The 17684-nt window shown below is 42.0% G+C and overlaps 1 protein-coding gene across 1 annotated transcript in view; it reads left to right on the plus strand.

Moving 5' to 3' along the window:
* Nucleotides 1-17684, plus strand: part of CUNH5orf34 (chromosome unknown C5orf34 homolog) — a 58877-nt gene that overhangs the window by 24396 nt on the left and 16797 nt on the right. Inside the window, exons 3-6 of the mRNA XM_089687795.1 lie at nucleotides 1074-1630; nucleotides 5889-5984; nucleotides 7183-7306; nucleotides 14010-14101. Coding sequence (XP_089543921.1) covers nucleotides 1074-1630; nucleotides 5889-5984; nucleotides 7183-7306; nucleotides 14010-14101 — 869 coding nt within the window. The remainder of the gene's footprint in view (nucleotides 1-1073; nucleotides 1631-5888; nucleotides 5985-7182; nucleotides 7307-14009; nucleotides 14102-17684) is intronic.

The raw sequence follows: 17684 nt of genomic DNA on the forward strand, positions 1-17684 counted from the left end.
ACGGTTGATCACGTGGTAAAAGGCCCGGGGGCGCGCAGGAGAGCGCGTTTTGGGAGGACGTCATATGACGCCCTCCCAGAACTGGCCGGCCGCAGTGTAGCCGTCATTCGGCTATCTGCAGTCGGCAACTGGTTAAAAGCCTAACTGTACTTTTTTTTTTTTTTTTCTCTACTCGCACCCCCTTTCAGTCTAATATAATCAATGACAAAACAAAAAGCCTTGAGTAGAACAAAGTCATGGGGTCAGCCTTTACTTTAATCTCTGAGTTCTCTCTGTTGCAGAAAGCACTCCATGGCATATTGAAGACTCCACACTGTAGCCTGTATTTAATGAATGGGCCACAAAAGCACAGTGCAGATAAACCTAGTAATGTATAGTCCAGTACTGACCGCAATATCCAAAAAAAGCGTACGGAGAAGCGTACGATCTTGTCATCTGGTAAGGTGCATAAGATAAGAGGTGGCGGTCAATGTGCACACTAGCACTGGGAGTTTGTCAGGAGGGGAGCACGAGCAGAGTGAAAGTATTTTTGGGATACAATAATATATGCGATTCCTTTTGGAGGTATATTTCCTATGCGAAGGCAGACAGATTTAGGAACCTAACCACAAAGGAAGATTGTGTGGAAATTTTTTTTAATTTACAAGAGGGTAAGAGTTGGGATGGTTAAAGGTGTACACACGGTGGAGTGGATTTTGCACACATTGGCATTTTTGTAAATGAGTTTTCCTATGTTGAATATCATGCGTTGTAGATAATGCACTATATGCGATTTTTATATTTTTTTTGAGGGCACTAAGAGGAGGAAGAGGATTCTGTTGGCACTTGTGGAATAAGAATATGCACTAAAAAAATATTAATATCACTGGTTGTTTATTTTTTATACAGAGACACTGAATAAAACTGAATACATTTTGGTTTATTATTTTGTGTCATCACCTAGTATTATACCGATTGCATTACTTTATTCATTTATTAAAATAGCTGTAGTAGACAAATGTATTAAAGCAGAATTCTATCACAAATGATAGGAGATAGTGTAATGACTACTGTTTATTTTCTTATTCTCTCAGAGACTTATGAAGGATATCTGTGAAATCACATGGCCCTTCGTGGAGGATGACACTGGGTGTGTGACACGTCTGGAAGATGGCAGTGTAAAGGTTTCCTCGGTAGATGGACATGCCCATTTCTACATGCCCATCTCCCAGCAGGAGTTCACTGTGGAGTTTTTATGTCAGCTCAGCTGTATCCCCACATCACAGAACAAAGAGAAACCAGTGAGTAGTGATCCAAACCCAGCAAATGATAAAACTAGAGACCGTAAAAGATGGAAATATTCCTCCTGTGTGCTGCAAGAAGACTCCCAGTCATGTGTGACAAAGCATGCCTTCGAGTATACGTGGCTGGTGCAGCGCTACTCTACAGCATCCTGTCCACTGTCATTCCAACATCCCATGAACTTAGCTCTTCGTTTCCATGGACAGTCCACACAAAGAGATACAGAGGGATCTTCAGATACTTGTACAATTATTGATGACGATGAATGCTCCAAACATCTCAGAAAAGGAGCTGTATCTGTTTTACCACGTGCCATGCCTCTCAGCTGTCCTGCACCACACATGCACAGGTACCCTTTTTCAGTTGTTGTTCTACCCTGTGTATTGCCTGATGCTCTCCACAGGGCCATATTATACTAAAGTTAACCGGAGTTTGGACCTCTGTTGAGTACGTATGCGTGATCAGACCTTCAACAGTCTACAAAGTTAGGAGAGTGTTTCAATAGCTTGTCAGCTCATGTCTGCTGACATAAATAGAGAAAGCATGCATCAGAGTAGTGTCTGCAGATATGAGCTTTGAAGGAGGGGAATAATGACAATTAGAATGGGTATTCAAATGTGTATGATTGCTGGTTCCCTCCTGACAGGATCTGTCTGGTGGCATCTGTGTCCATCTAGTGTATTGAAATAATACCCAACATTACAAAAAATTGGCTGATGTGCTTGCCCCTCACCTTGCCGCTATGTTCAATGCGGTGAAGGGAGGTTCAAACTTTTCCCCTGACTCTTTGACTGCTAATGTGGTTATGATCCCCAAACTGGATCGGGATCATTTCTCCTGGGCAAATTACAGACCAATTTCTCTTATTAACATTGACATGAAAATCCTCACTAAGATCTTAGCCACTCGTTTGAATTCTTTCCTTTCTCGCTTGATTAAGAAGGATCAGGTGGGTTTCGTCCCCCACAGACAAGCCGGAGATGCCATCAGACGTATTATACAGTTACAACATTTGGCCCATACTCGCAAAATTGATATGATGCTCCTATCTCTAGATATCAACAAGGCCTCTGACACCTTGTCCTGGCCTTATCTTAGGTCGGTCCTTCATCATTTTGGCTTTGGTCCCTTGTTCTTGCGTTGGATTTCCTCGCTATATACATCCCCTCAAGCAAAACTGAAATATTATGGTTTTGAGTCTTCAACGTTTTCGATTGGCAGGGGAACTAGACAAGGTTGCCCGCTTTCTCCCATACTATTTATCTTGGCTTTGGAACCTTTGGCAGAAGCCATTTGTATGCATCCTGATATTAAGGGAATAGATGTAGCTGGTTCCCAACACAAGTTATCTATGTTCGCTGACGATATATTGTTGTTGGTTACGAACCCGGGGGTTACTTTGCCAAACTTACTTGCGGTTTTGGATTCCTTTGCAGTTCTCTCAGGCCTCCATGTTAACCCTGCCAAGTCCAAAGCTATGTCAATTATCCTCTCACCATCACTTTTGGAGACTCTGAAACATTCATTCCCTTTTCAATGGCTTTCTGCCTTGCCGTATTTAGGAATCAAGCTTACTCCAACTTACGAAGGACTTTACCGGGCTAATTTCCCCACTGTTTTTAATGACTTGACGGAGTTGTTGTCCTCCTGGTCTCACTATCCGCTTTCGTGGTTCGGTAGAATCAATGCGGTCCACATGACTTATCTTCCCAAATTATTGTACGTGTTTTGAGTTTTACCAGTCTCTGTTCCCTCACATATATTGCGTATTCATCAGTGAACACTCCTGTCTTTCATTTGGAGTTCCTCTCAGCCCAGAATCAGCAAACAGATATTATTTGCTCGTAGGACCGAGGGTGGGTTATCTGTCCCAAACCTTCAGTCTTACTATCTGGCGGCCAATATTGCCCCCCTAGCCCATCTCCATGCATCTCACCATTTTCCCTTGTGGGCTACTGTAGACTTGATGGACTCCCACCCGATTCCACTCTCTTCTCTACCATGGTTTCCTTCTACTCATCGACCCTCATCCCTTAGTCTGACGATAACGCTCCGTCTTTGGGACTCTATTAAATATTCAGCTGGCCTCATTTCTGCCCATTTACCGTTATTACGGTTGCTACACAACCCATTATTTCCCCCCAGGTCGTGACAATCCTGGACAGTTTGCTTGGTGGCAAGCAAATGGCTTTCATGATATACATTCCATGCTCTCTCCCACTCGGATACTCGCCTTTGAAACTCTGCGCTCTTCTTACAATATCCCATCGCGGGAACATTTTGGATACCTTCAACTCCGCCACTTTATCAGTACATTAATACAGACACATTCGGGACCCTACAGGTTGACCCCCTTTGAAAGTCAATGTAGACATAGACCCCATGCTTCGGGCTTAATTTCTCTAGTCTACTCTTCCATTATTTCTCATAGGACTCCTCCAGTTTGTTCTTATCAGCGTTGGCAGTCGGAACTCGGGGGCACTCTAGATCAGCAGGATTGGCGGATGAACTTTATAATGGTCAACGAAAAGTTGACAGCTATACTGTTAGACACCCATACAAAATTTTTTACAGACATGGCGTCCTTGGCTTGATATAGCTCAACCATCGAGATTCGACCAGTCCCTCTTGTTGATATAAACCTTATATACCAGTTTATTTTTTTTCTCTGCTGCGGTCCCCCTGGAGCCCCCCCCCCCCCCCTTCTCTTTTTTTTTTTTTTTTTTTGTTTGTTTGTCTTCTTTCTCTTTGCTCTTTTCTTTCCTCTTGTCTAGTCTGTCTTCTTCAGGCTATTTGTGCTGATTGTGATTCCTGTTTTGAGCCCCGTACCAGCAACACTGCTTCCATGTGCTGGACTCCTTAGAGAGCCTTGCGTGTTAAGTACCTCTCTTTATTCAGAGAGGTTCCTTCTTCTATTCTTCTAGCATGCTGTATGCAGATACAGTAACAATTTTTCCTTAGAGTTCATTATGTTGGTCTCTAAATGTCTATCATTTCTGAAATTTATTGTGTTTTCTTCCTATATGGCACTTATGTACACAGTTTATTTTCATGCTTTCTCATCAGTACATATTCTGTATTATTCATCGAATCCTTTGTATGTTATATTCCTGCTGGTCATTGCATATGTTTTTGACTGATTCTCTGCTGTTTCCTATTCTATAATAATCTTTGTAAAAGAAATAATACCCAACAAACCCATCTCTTCACTCACTGAACAGTAGACACCCGTTAAGATATACAGTTACTGCTTTTGCACCTACCTACTGCTCCGATCATAGCTGGTGCCCTTCTGAAATTTACAAAGTATGAGACACGTGCATGCTCTACGACTTCCTAAAATGCAGTGCATTGCTGCTTCAATTCCGAAGTCTGAGCGCCACCACTTAGGAGCGTGCACATCACAGTGCAATAAACGACTATCAGAAAAAGCCAGTTTTTGAGCAAATCTTTGAAGGGGCACCAGTGGCAGTCGGATTAATGGATGGGATCAGAGGTGGTGTAAATGAGAGTTAGAGGGTTTCTTCTATTTTTGTTTAGTATACGTCCACCTAAAGGACAGCCACAAACAGATATCCACTGAAAACATCATGGTGATCCTCTTCATCCTCAGACCTGTTGGGATATACCTTGCAATGAACACTTACATTGTTAACTCCTTCTTTCTCTACAGTAAGGGCTCCCATTGATTGCACAGAGGTTTTTGAAGTAAATTGGAAATTCTTTTGTGTGCAATAAGGGCTTCTTGTGTTTGAATGATCTTATTTTTCCCTCATAAAGAAGCCCTTCTTGTCCTAAGCTACACTCCGCAAGCATCACTTGCTGAAATGTGCATTTATATAGTGCACAATATTTATATAGTGCCAACAGTTTGTTTAGCGCTTTACAATAAAACGGGAGACAATACAGCAACAATGCAGTTCAATACAAGAGGGTTAGGAGCTTACAATCTAGGAGGGAGGGGCTAGTGGTACAAAAGGTAATAACTGTGGGTGATGGACTGGTAGGAGGAATAGAAGATTCCATTGTTAGCTGAGGGCAGGATAGGCTTCCCTGAAGAGAGGTTTTCAGAGATTGTCTAAAAGTGAGCAGCGTAGGCAATAGTCTGATAAATTGGGGAAGAGAGTTCCAGAGGATGGGGGAAGCTCTGGAGACGAGCATGGGAGGAGGAGACAAGGGAGCTAGAGAGCAGGAGGTTGTGCGAGGAGAGTACGGTTTGGGTGATATTTGGAGACAAGATTGGTGATGTCATTTGGGGCAGAGTTATAAATGGCTTTATACGTTATTGTTAGTGTTTTGAATTTTATCCGTTGGGCAATGGGAAGCCAGTGGAGGGATTGGCAGAGAGGGGTGGCAGATACGGAACGGTTAGTAAGGTGGATGAGTCTGGCAGCAGCTTTCATGATAGACTGAAGAGGGGATAATATCCTTGTATTCTGATATTCTAAATGATAAGAATATCATCATATTCTTAAATTATTGAATCCAGTATGGGGGCTGTAATTTTTATTTGATATGACAAAAACACACTTGAAGTTCATATTGGCTATTTTTCTATTTCCATTGCCGACTTTAGGTGAAATTCTCAAATATATTTTCTATTTTAGATGGAATTTTTCTAATTTCACTTTGGAACAAGAAGATTTTCTGACAGCTCATCCTCTGCCTTTAAAAGTGGTGATTTTCAATGGTGTCCTTTACAGGTTAGATGTGTTGCTGACTATATAGCATTTTAAAATCCTCTTTTATGCTATCCAGATATCTAGCAAATATATATGCAAATTCAGCGAACATCCTACAGATCATAATGGTCTGCTTGAATGGTGTGTTATGTTGGTGTGGCGTTGCATTTGCCATCTGCGCTGTGCTGGAACATACGGAGGTTAGCATGGCTGGGTGTTGGTACTATCACTGTGAAGTTACTGTCATACCTGTGGAGGGGGGGGGGGGGACCTCCCCAGCAGAGTAATAGACATGTTGAAAGACTTAAAGGGCCATTCCTGTCTGCCCATGTCACTCCCTAAGTAACAGGTGTTTTAGGCAAACCTGAGTCCATCCAGAACTGATATATAGGTAGTGGATGGTTTCTCATGAGTTGAATCAGCAGGAACCATGAGACTTCTATTTCTGCACAGTGCAACCTATTGGAAGAGTAATAAGCACTCTTATAGGGAATCAAACCACCAGTGTCTGTCAATAATTGAAATATATGTGCTATACGAAGAGACCCTTTAATACTGTATTCCTTATAGTCTACAGTGCTAACACTGATGAGGAATATTGATTAAGCACATGGTTGTGTGAAATACAGTAGCTAGAGTATAGGGGTAAAAAAGTATTCAGCACAAGTGTTAATGGTTATAATTGCCTTTAATACTATACTCTACTCCAGGGCTTGAAATTTCCACTCGCCTGCTCGCCAATGGCGAGTGGAAATTATGGTGGGGGCGAGTGTCCCCCAGGGCCGTCTTGCTGAACAGGCTCAGAGCTCAGGCCGGATCTGTCATTGGCACTGGGAGCCGTCAGACTGCTCAATAGCTGAGTGCAGTGAAAGCAAAGCAAGGAGTGTGTGCTGTGCTCTCTGCCTCCCCCTAGAGTGCAGTACCCGGATCTGTGAGTGAACAACTAAGTACTGCAACTTTTTATGGGGGGGCGGGTGGTGGTGTGTTTGTGTGTCTGTCTATTCATGTACAATTTTGTGTGTGTGTGTGTGTGTACAGGTGTCTGTTTGTGTGTGTTTGTTGGTGGTGAGTAACTCCTAAGGCCTGGCTAGTAACTCAGGACTTGAAATTTTAAGCCCTGCTCTACTCCAACTTTAGGCACATGACATCACTGGTATTCTTCTAAGCTATTTTTTCATCATTATCATGACTTATATGTAAACTTGATCATCTATTTTAGGTTCAATATGGATGACACTCTCTCAGTGGAAATATACCCAGGAGATGGATCTGTTTTTTGTTCACAGGGAGAGAACGTCGGAAAATATTTCAGGCATTGCTTCATTAATAAAGAGATGGGACAGGTAATATATAACAGGTGCACTTTCATGAAGAATACTTTAGAAGGGCGGGTCTAATTATTTACCACTTTCTGGGGCTCTGTGGCCAGATCTCTGCCCCAGCTCCACCCATCTGCTGTAGACTGTGTCAGATATGGCTGTCTCCCTTTCCTTTCTGAAATGTTTGCTTGTTTTTACAGATACTTCAGCAGGAGTTGTGAGACTCAAGCTATATGCTGACTATGCTCTATTGCCCTCTAAACAAACTCACACTTTTTATTATTACATCAGGGGTATAGCCGATGCAGCTAGCTTTTTAGCAAAGGTGTTTTTTTTTTGTTTTTTTTTTTAAATAAAGTAATTTATTTATCAAAGTATTAAACATCTGTATTTTTTGTATATAATAAAAAATCTGATCCATTTTAAAATATTCTTGCTATGTGGAAAAATAATTTCTGTGCAAAAACATTTTATCATTCTTATAGGCCCATAGATCTAAAGAGACCCATAGACATTCAAAGGTCTTGAGGCCAGAGGTGAGAAGAGAGGATCAAAGTTTTTCTGGTGCCACTAGTTAAAAAGGCTTAAACAAACCAAAGTTTATGTGCTAAGAGGTATATCTATAACCATTAAGTCAGCGGCTGTATGAAAACCTAAATGGTACAATACAGTGGATATAGAAAAGAATCGCCTTACCTTTTAAAATGACATTTTGTTGCTTTGCAGCCTGAAATGAAGACAGTTCTTCTTTTATCAAGCTATATTTACTCAGTGCAACTTGTAACATCCAAATGAAAGATCTAACGCCAACATGTCAGAAAAATTAAACAGAATCACTGAGTTGGAAAAGGGATCAACCCCCTTGTGTCAGTATTTTTGTTTTGGTTTAATTCCAGTCTTTAGTCTGTTGGGATATGTCTCTACTAACTTTGCACATCTAGACCTTGCAATATTTGCCCACTCTTCTTTGCAGAACTGCTCAAGTTCAGTTAAATTTGATGGTGACCATTTGTGGACTGCAGTCCTAAAGTCACTCCACAGATTTTCAATGGGGTTTAAGTCTGGGCTCTGACTAGGCCATGCAAGGACACTCACCTTTTTTCTCCTTCAATCACTGTGTGGTTATTTTTGCTGTGTGCTTTGGGTCATTGTCATGTTGGAAGGTAAACCTTCTTCCCATTGACAACTTTCTGGCAGAGGGCAGCACATTTTCCTCAAGCATTTGATGGTACTTTGCCCCATCCGTTTTTCCTTCCATCCTGACAAGTGCTCCAGTCCCTGCTGCAGAGAAACACCACCATAACAGGATATTACCACCTCCTTGCTTTACTGTAGGAATGGTGCTATTTGGATGGTGAGCTGGATTGGATTTCTGCCAGACATATTGTTTAGTGTTGAGGCCAGATAATTCAGTTTTAGTGTCCTCTGACCAGGACACCTCCCACATTTGTGGATAATTTGTGATATTGTCAGATCACCAATTCACAAAAAGAATATTGGGGAACTGGAGTAAGTGCGGAGAAGGACAACCAACCTGATGAGAGGCATGGAGAAGCTCCGCTATGGGGAAGGATTAAAAGAATTGAATTTATTCTCTCTTGAGAAGAGGAGATTAAGGGGGGGATATGATCAACATGTATAAATACATCAGTGGTTCATATAGTGAACTTGGTGTAGTTATTCACCTTTAAGGTCATTAGAGGATGGGGGGGGGGGGGCTTTTTACGTCTGGAGGAAAAGAAATTTAATCCCCAAATATGGAAAGGTTTCCTCACAAATAAGACCTGTGAAAATGTGGAATAGACTCCCTCAAGAGTTGGTTCTGGTCAGCTCAGTAGATTGGTTTAAAAAAGGCCTGGATTCTATCCTAGATACACAGAATATAACTGAATACTAATATTTTAAGTTTAAAGTTGATTCAGGGAACATCTGATTGTCTCGGGGGGGGGGGGGGGGGGGAATTTTTTCTTTTTCCTCTGCAGGAGCAAATTGGATCATGCTTTGCTGGGGTTTTTTTTATTTTTTTGCCTTCCTCTGGATTGGATCAACTGTGAATATAGGATTATAACTTTTTTTTTTTTTTTTACTAGATGTACTGTCTTTTTTCAGCCCGACTAACTGTGTAATATGCACACAATGACCACCTTGTCATAAATTTCTGCAACTGCTTCACTGATGTAGGCCTGTAGTTTACAGCGATATCCTGATCCAGGGAGGGTCTTGGTTGTACCAAATACCTTCCACTTCTTAATAAGATTTCATTGTGCTTCTAAACATTAATCAAGCCTTTGAAAAATGTTTGTATCCATCTCCTGCCTTGTGCCTTTCCACAGCTTTATCCAGGAGATCTTTTGACAGTGCCTTACCACCCTTAGTTGGTTGATTGCTTCAGTTGCAGTACCAGGAACTGAAAAGTCAGTTGGCTTTGTGTTCCATTTGAGAAGGTGATTAACTGCACCTGATTTAGTTTACAAGTCATTTTTAGGAGGGAGTGATCCTTTTTCCAACCCAGTCATTCTGTTTTTTTGTTTTTTTTTTTGGGGGAGGGGGGTTCTGACATGTTGGTATTACCGTATTTGCCGGCGTATAAGACGACTTTTTGACCCTTGAAAATCTTCTCAAAAGTCAGGGGTCGTCTTATACGCCGGTACACATGTTTAGGGGGGCTGCGGCATTAAGTACAGGGGTTTGCAGGGGCTGATGTCTCTTACCTGGATCCAGTCCCACGACGATCCGGTCCAGGAAGCGCGGCGTCTCCTTCAGTTCGGCCACTGGATGTTCGTGCGGCTGCTCGGCTCCGCCTCCTCACCGGTGATTGGCCGCCAGAACTGTAGCTCAGGAAAGGCACACAGGCGGCCAATCACCGGCGATGGGGCGGAGCCGAGCGGCCCCGCGAAAATTGAGTGCCGGAGCAGCAGGTAAGTGTTCTGTGTAGAGGTGCTGCTGCAACCACATATGCTGGCTGCAGCAGCACCATACGAGAACAGGGTCAGCAAGTCTCAGTGGGAGGAATAGTGCCCCATCATTGGTGTCACTGATACCAATGATGGGGCACTATTCCTCCCACTGACACCAACGATGGGGCACTATTCCTCCCCCCCACTGACACCAATGATGGGGCACTATTCCCCCCCCCCCCCCACTGACACCAATGATGGGGCATTATTCCACCCCTCACTGACACCAATGATGGGACACCATTCCTCCCACTGACACCAATGATGGGGCACCATTCCTGCCACTGATACCAATGATGGGGCACCATTCCTGCCACTGATACCAATGATGGGGCACCTATTCCCCCCACTGATACCAATGATGGGGCACCTATTCCCCCCACTGATACCAATGATGGGGCACCTATTCCCCCCACTGATACCAATGATGGGGCACCTATTCCCCCCACTGATACCAATGATGGGGCACTATTTCTCCCACTGATACCAATGATGGGGCACTGTTCCTCCCACTGACACCAATGATGGGGCACTGTTCCTCCCCTGATACTAATGATAGGGCACTATTCCTGCCACTAATGCCAATGATGGGGCACTATTCCTGCCACTAATACCAATGATGGGGCACTATTCCTCCCACTGACATCAATGATGGGGCACTATTCCTCCCACTGGTGTGCATTGGAAGAGGGGTAGTCTTATACGGCGAGTATAGCCCAAACACTACATTTTAGCAGGAAAAGTAGGGGGGTCGTCTTATACGCCCAGTCGTCTTATACGCCGGCAAATACGGTATATCTTTCACCTGGATGTTATAGGTTGCACTGAGTAAATACAGCTGGATGAAACAAAAACTGTGTCTTCATTTCAGGCTGCAAAGCAACAAAGTGTGATTATTTTGAAGGATTGATACTTTTCTATACCCACTCTACAGTATGTAGATAAATGAAATGAAAGCAATTGTGCATAAACATGCCGCTAAGCAAAATAGACCATAAAACGTGAATAAAAGTCCAGAGTAAGTGTAAAAGAAGTGCCAGATTATGCTATATACAGTCTAATAAACAATGTAGAAACAAATGTATTTATTTTATTTCAGGTACTTATATAGTGCCGTCAGTTTACGCAGCACTTTACATACAGTCAGGTCCATAAATATTGGGACATCGACACAATTCTAACATTTTTGGCTCTATACACCACCACAATGGATTTTAAATGAAATGAACAAGATGTGCTTTAACTGCAGACTGTCAGCTTTAATTTGAGGGTATTTACATCCAAATCAGGTGAACAGTGTAGGAATTACAACAGTTTGCATACGTGCCTCCCACTTGTTAAGGGACCAAAAGTAATGGGACAGAATAATAATCATAAATCAAACTTTCACTCGTAATACTTGGTTGCAAATCCTTTGCAGTCAATTACAGCCTGAAGTCTGGAACGCATAGACATCACCAGACGCTGGGTTTCATCCCTGGTGATGCTCTGCCAGGCCTCTACTGCAACTGTCTTCAGTTCCTGCTTGTTCTTGGGGCATTTTCCCTTCAGTTTTGTCTTCAGCAAGTGAAATGCATGCTCAATCGGATTCAGGTCAGGTGATTGACTTGGCCATTGTATAACATTCCACTTCTTTCCCTTAAACTCTTTGGTTGCTTTTGCAGTATGCTTTGGGTCATTGTCCATCTGCACTGTGAAGCGGCGTCCAATGAGTTGTGAAGCATTTGGCTGAATATGAGCAGATAATATTGCCCGAAACACTTCAGAATTCATACTGCTGCTTTTGTCAGCAGTCACATCATCAATAAATACAAGAGAACCAGTTCCATTGGCAGCCATACATGCCCACGCCATGACATTACCACCACCATGCTTCACTGATGAGGTGGTATGCTTAGGATCATGAGCAGTTCCTTTCCTTCTCCATACTCTTCTCTTCCCATCACTCTGGTACAAGTTGATCTTGGTCCCATCTGTCCATAGGATGTTGTTCCAGAACTGTGAAGGCTTTTTTAGATGTCGTTTGGCAAACTCTAATCTGGCCTTCCTGTTTTTGAGGCTCACCAATGATTTACATCTTGTGGTGGACCCTCTGTATTCACTCTGGTGAAGTCTTCTCTTGATTGTTGACGTTGACACACATACACCTACCTCCTGGAGAGTGTTCTTGATCTGGCCAACTGTTGTGAAGGGTGTTTTCTTCACCAGGGAAATAATTCTTCGGTCATCCACCACAGTTGTTTTCCGTGGTCTTCCGGGTCTTCTGGTGTTGCTGAGCTCACCGGTGCGTTCCTTCTTTTTAAGAATGTTCCAAACAGTTGTTTTGGCCACGCCTAATGTTTTTGCTATCTCTCTGATGGGTTTGTTTTGTTTTTTCAGCCTAATGATGGCTTGCTTCACTGATAGTGATAGATCTTTGGATCTCATCTTGAGAGTTGACAGCAACAGATTCCAAATGCAAATAGCACACTTGAAATGAACTCTGGACCTTTTATCTGCTCATTGTAATTGGGATAATGAGGGAATAACACACACCTGGCCATGGAACAGCTGAGAAGCCAATTGTCCCATTACTTTTGGTCCCTTAACAAGTGGGAGGCACATATGCAAACTGTTGTAATTCCTACACCGTTCACCTGATTTGGATGTAAATACCCTCAAATTAAAGCTGACAGTCTGCAGTTAAAGCATATCTTGTTCGTTTCATTTCAAATCCATTGTGGTGGTGTATAGAGCCAGAAATGTTAGAATTGTGTCGATGTCCCAATATTTATGGACCTGACTGTATATATTGTACATTCACATCTGACCCTAACCCTCAAGGGGCATACAATCTAAGGTCCCTAACTCACATTCATACGTACACATACTAGGGCCAATTTAGACAGGATCCAATTAACCTACCGGCATGTTTTTGGAGTGTGGGAGGAAACCGGAGCACCCTGAGGAAACCCATGCAGGCACAGGAAGAACATGCAAACTCCAGGCAGGTGGTGCTGTGGCTGGGATTCAAACCAACAACCCGAGTACTGCCAGGCGGAAGTGCTAACCAATTAGCCACTGTGCTGCCCCAATACTCAATATCCCAATACCCCAATACCAACAAATACTCTCATTACAACTGACGCACTGATCACTTATTTCCAAAGTGCTCATAATGTTGTTTTTTTTTTTTTTTTTTTTTTTTTTTTTACCACCCCAGACACCCCCATCCAGGCACACTCATCCGATACAGTTGACCACTTATAGGTAAGTGAAATTAGACTTGTCCAAAGCCCCTCAGACCTGATCTACTCCTCCTATAATAGGGTTCCAGATATAGCATATACCCCATAGGTAGAGGTAGAAATAAGATCGGAAAATTGCACACCACCAGCCATCTGCGTGCATTATGACGTCACATTGCTTTTCCCTGTCACTGCATTTCATCAGTCTTAGACTTTTCAAGAGGAGCAACATTTTTTTTATGTTCTGTTTTGCTAAGTGAGATGTTTATGCACTGTTAAATAACAGCAGTCTCTATAAAATTAAATTAAGTATTTTAAAAGGCTTGCACAGGGATGCTCAGAGGGTTTCCCAAGATGGTTGTGAGGGAAAAGCAGCTTACCTAAATATTTCACACAAAGGATAGTAATGGGGCTGTGAAGGTTTTGTCCCGGGGGGGGGGGGGGGGGGGATGCGCAAGATGTTAGTCACAATAATGGAAGATGCAGGATAAGCTTCTGGACTGGCCCACAAGTCTGTAACTTCAATTTCCTTTTGTGTTCTAGATAGAAGACCGACTGTATACTGTCAGAGACCTGCCTCCAGACAAGCCAAGAGCTTTGTATTCAGTCCGTTCCATTCTATCTCAAGCTAAAAGGTTGGTGCTTGGTTCAAACATCAGTCCACGGAACAATTGGATTTCATTTACTGAACTGCTAAAGCTGTCATAGGCGGTATAACATGCAGGCACCTAAAGCATCCTCCACAAACCTACACCACCTTTCACTGTCTTTTCTAAGCCTGAAAATTATGCTGATTGGGCAGAGCTTTGGTACTTCCTAGTAAAACCTTCTCCATTGATTCTCCCGTTTATCATGACATATTGCACTAAGAACATGGACACTTGTTCCTTTTAGATGCATTTTATGATGAAGACGTTGGTTACCTTATGTAAATACTGACTTCAACTAGGAAGGTATTCTGTTTACACATTACAGGTGTAGAGGTAAGTACAGACAGTTTAAAAGAAACCTATCCAATATGGACTCTCCCTCTGCCAACTGATTTTTGAAGATGCAACTCCCAAGGTGTCGTTTTTATTCTTTCCATATTTGATATGGCGCTGGCCATGCTGAAGTATTAAAGGGTTTTGGGACACCTGACGCATGCTTATTTCATGTCAGTGACCATTGAGTAGTAAAGGAAGTATCTGCACGAGAGCCACAGTTTGCTTCCACACTATTGGTTCTGTTTAACAGCTTGCCTGCCACCCTAAAGTAGAACTACTTCTACAGGACTGTGAAAAGTGTGTGTGTTGAATTTTCTAGTAGGGGGCGCGCGCTGCCCAATCACCGGGTCCCGGCCGAAGATTCCCCGTTGGCGATTGCCGTGTAGAACTGACGGGAGAGACCTGTGTGTAAACAATACAAGTCTCTCTCCTGCCAACAAGGACATGCTGCTTTGTATTTCTCTGTGTCTGTAGTAAAGTGCACACAGTTAATCCTTTGATCACCCAGAAGTTAACCCCTTCCTGCCCAGTGTCAGTACAGTGTCAGCACTTTTTATTAGCACTGATCACTGTATTCGTGTCGCTGGGGGTGTCAGTGTCCGTCAGTTCCCACCCAGTGTCAGAATACCCACTGCAGTCCTGCTACAAGTTACTGATCGCCGCCATTACTAGTATAAAATAAAAATTTCAGTGTGTATATATACCGCTATTTGTAGACTCTATAACTTTCCCATAAACCAATTAATTTACACGTATTGGGATTTTGTTTTTCTGTAGCAAAATACATTTTGGCCTAAATTTATGATGAAATTTGATTTTATTGGATATGTTTTTATAGCAGAAAGTAGAAAATGTTGTGTGGTCGTTTTTTGTTTTTTTTTCTGTTCAACATTTTTGGCTGTTTACTCATTTTTATATTGCAAAACAAAAAACCCAGTGGTGATCAAATACCACCAAAAGAAAGCTCTATTTCTGTGCAAAAATCAATAAAAATGTCATTGGTGTACAGTACTGCATGATCGTGTAGATGCCAGTTAAAATAGTGCAGTGCTGAATGACAAAAAAAATGGGTAAAACCTTCTGGGGCTCAAGTGGTTAAAGCAATGCAGCAATCGCTGTTGTGCTACAAGGCTATATAGCTTAAAAGGAACTTGTCAGGTTGGAAATATTGGAATTGTCAATGTAAAAGCAAAGCTCATTAGTGATATGTGATTGGCTATAGCTAATCGCATGGTACAGGGTACTGTGATTGGCTCAGGAACCATGTTATAGCTGTGGCCAATCACCGCATAGCTAACATAGCCGTTCTGAATTAATACATGTTTATTCATAGGGATCACATGATCACTGGGTCCCAAATACCATGATCTGCATTCTGGACACAGTGGTCCAGGAGCAATGCGCTGCACACCCCCTAACCTGGAGCGGGCTGAATGACGTTCATGTATGTGATTCGGCCTGCCCATGCTGCCTGCCCACAGTACTTTTAGTGCTTTTGGAAAGTGGTTAAAGACTTTTTTTTTTTTTTTTTTAGTGGGTTAGACAGATCCCATGTTAGTGTGTTTCGGTGATATGTGACAGTAGCAGTATATTAATGAGATTGTTTAATTACCAATATTGTAAATTAGGTCTCGTAGCCCTGCAATAAGAATGAATAATTATGTCTCTTGCCTGCCATATATGAATTTTCCCTTGAAAATATCTTTACAATTTTTATATTTTGAAATTTTTATTGGCTATCACTTATTATTCTGTTAGTGTACGTATTGTGAATTTTCTGATATCCATCATCTGTACATCATGCATACGCACTGCAGCAGGACTCATTTTTCACTTTAATGGAATATTGGTTTATAAGTACATAAGCCTTTTCATCTTCTTTTGTTGTTCTCACTTCCTTTTTGTCATTTCATCCACATGTATAAGTATTCAGTCCACACTGCAGAAGAAAAGGTTTTATAATATTGGGTCTGCAGACTTGCTCTGCCATATCTCTGAGCTTTTAACACTTTGTGCTTTTAAAGGGCTTTTGCTTGGAAACAGAAGAGATTTAGGAGCTTCTATTTTCAACTTGTTTGGATGGCACAAGCTCCAGTGCATTATCCTTGCCAAGTCACTGCCCTGAAGCAAGCATGCAAACCGTGAATGTTAGTTATTCCTGATCTGGATATTTGTTGTATGTCAGTGCATGATTAAGTAGTAATGAAAGCCCCAGAGCTTGCACTTTCAAAAGCAAGTTTTGTGATGGTCTTGCTTAAATCTATGTGTACTAACAACCGGGGGGGGGGGGGCTGGATTTTTGCTTACTACTTCCCTTGTGCCATAACCCCCCCACTCCCAGTTTCTGGCTTTTTTTTTTTTTTTTAGACTGTCCTCAGTCTAGCCATAAGCTAGTCATACATGGCTCAGATTTCATCCACTTCCTGCTTAATCTGCTAGAATTTGAACCATGGGTGTCCGTGTTGTGTGGAAAATTTTCACCTGAATTGTGACTGTATGGTATCAGATGCAGTCACTGCTCAGGTTTTAAATCAACCATAGATATTGTGGCTACTTATTAATTTTAGAGAGAGAGAGAGAGAGAGAGAGAGAGATTGAAAATAATAGCAGTCAGACATCACTAACCTGATCAATCGCTGTTTTTGATAGAAATGATATTTCTACATGGCAAATAATTTACTAGCAGGTGTAATAGAAATCCAACAGACCCAACAGTCATGACATGCATGCTGCTGATTCTGTGTAATTGAATCACTAATTGAAAGGGGCGTGTTCAAAATAATAGCAGTGTGGAGTTCTATTAGTGAAAAAAAACAAACAAGGGCGCACTCTCATCGTGCATTACCGTGGTAGTCCACGTATTTATTAATAAAAAAGGATTATATGCTCACAAACCAACGTGATAAAAAGCAGTAAGGTGGTCCACAAAAACAGTCACAATATGGCTGTGTCTAGTGATGCGGATAAGCTAACGCGTTTCGGGAGCTGTACCCCCTTCTTCAGAGCTCTATTAGTGAGGTCATTCATTCTTTGAAAAACAGGTGGCAATTATTGCCCTTATTTAAGGAAGGAAGGCAGCAAAAGAAAAAAATAAAAAATAAGGGTGTGTGTGTGTGTGTGTGTGTGTGTGTGTGTGTGTTTTGTGTGTATGTGTGTGTATATATATATATGTATGTATGTATATGTGTATATATATGTATATATGTATATATATATGTATATATATATATAG

This window comes from Staurois parvus, unplaced genomic scaffold, assembly GCF_062004578.1.
Source record: "Staurois parvus isolate SC_StPar_1 unplaced genomic scaffold, SC_StPar_1.0 ptg000438l, whole genome shotgun sequence".
NCBI lineage: Eukaryota > Metazoa > Chordata > Amphibia > Anura > Ranidae > Staurois > Staurois parvus.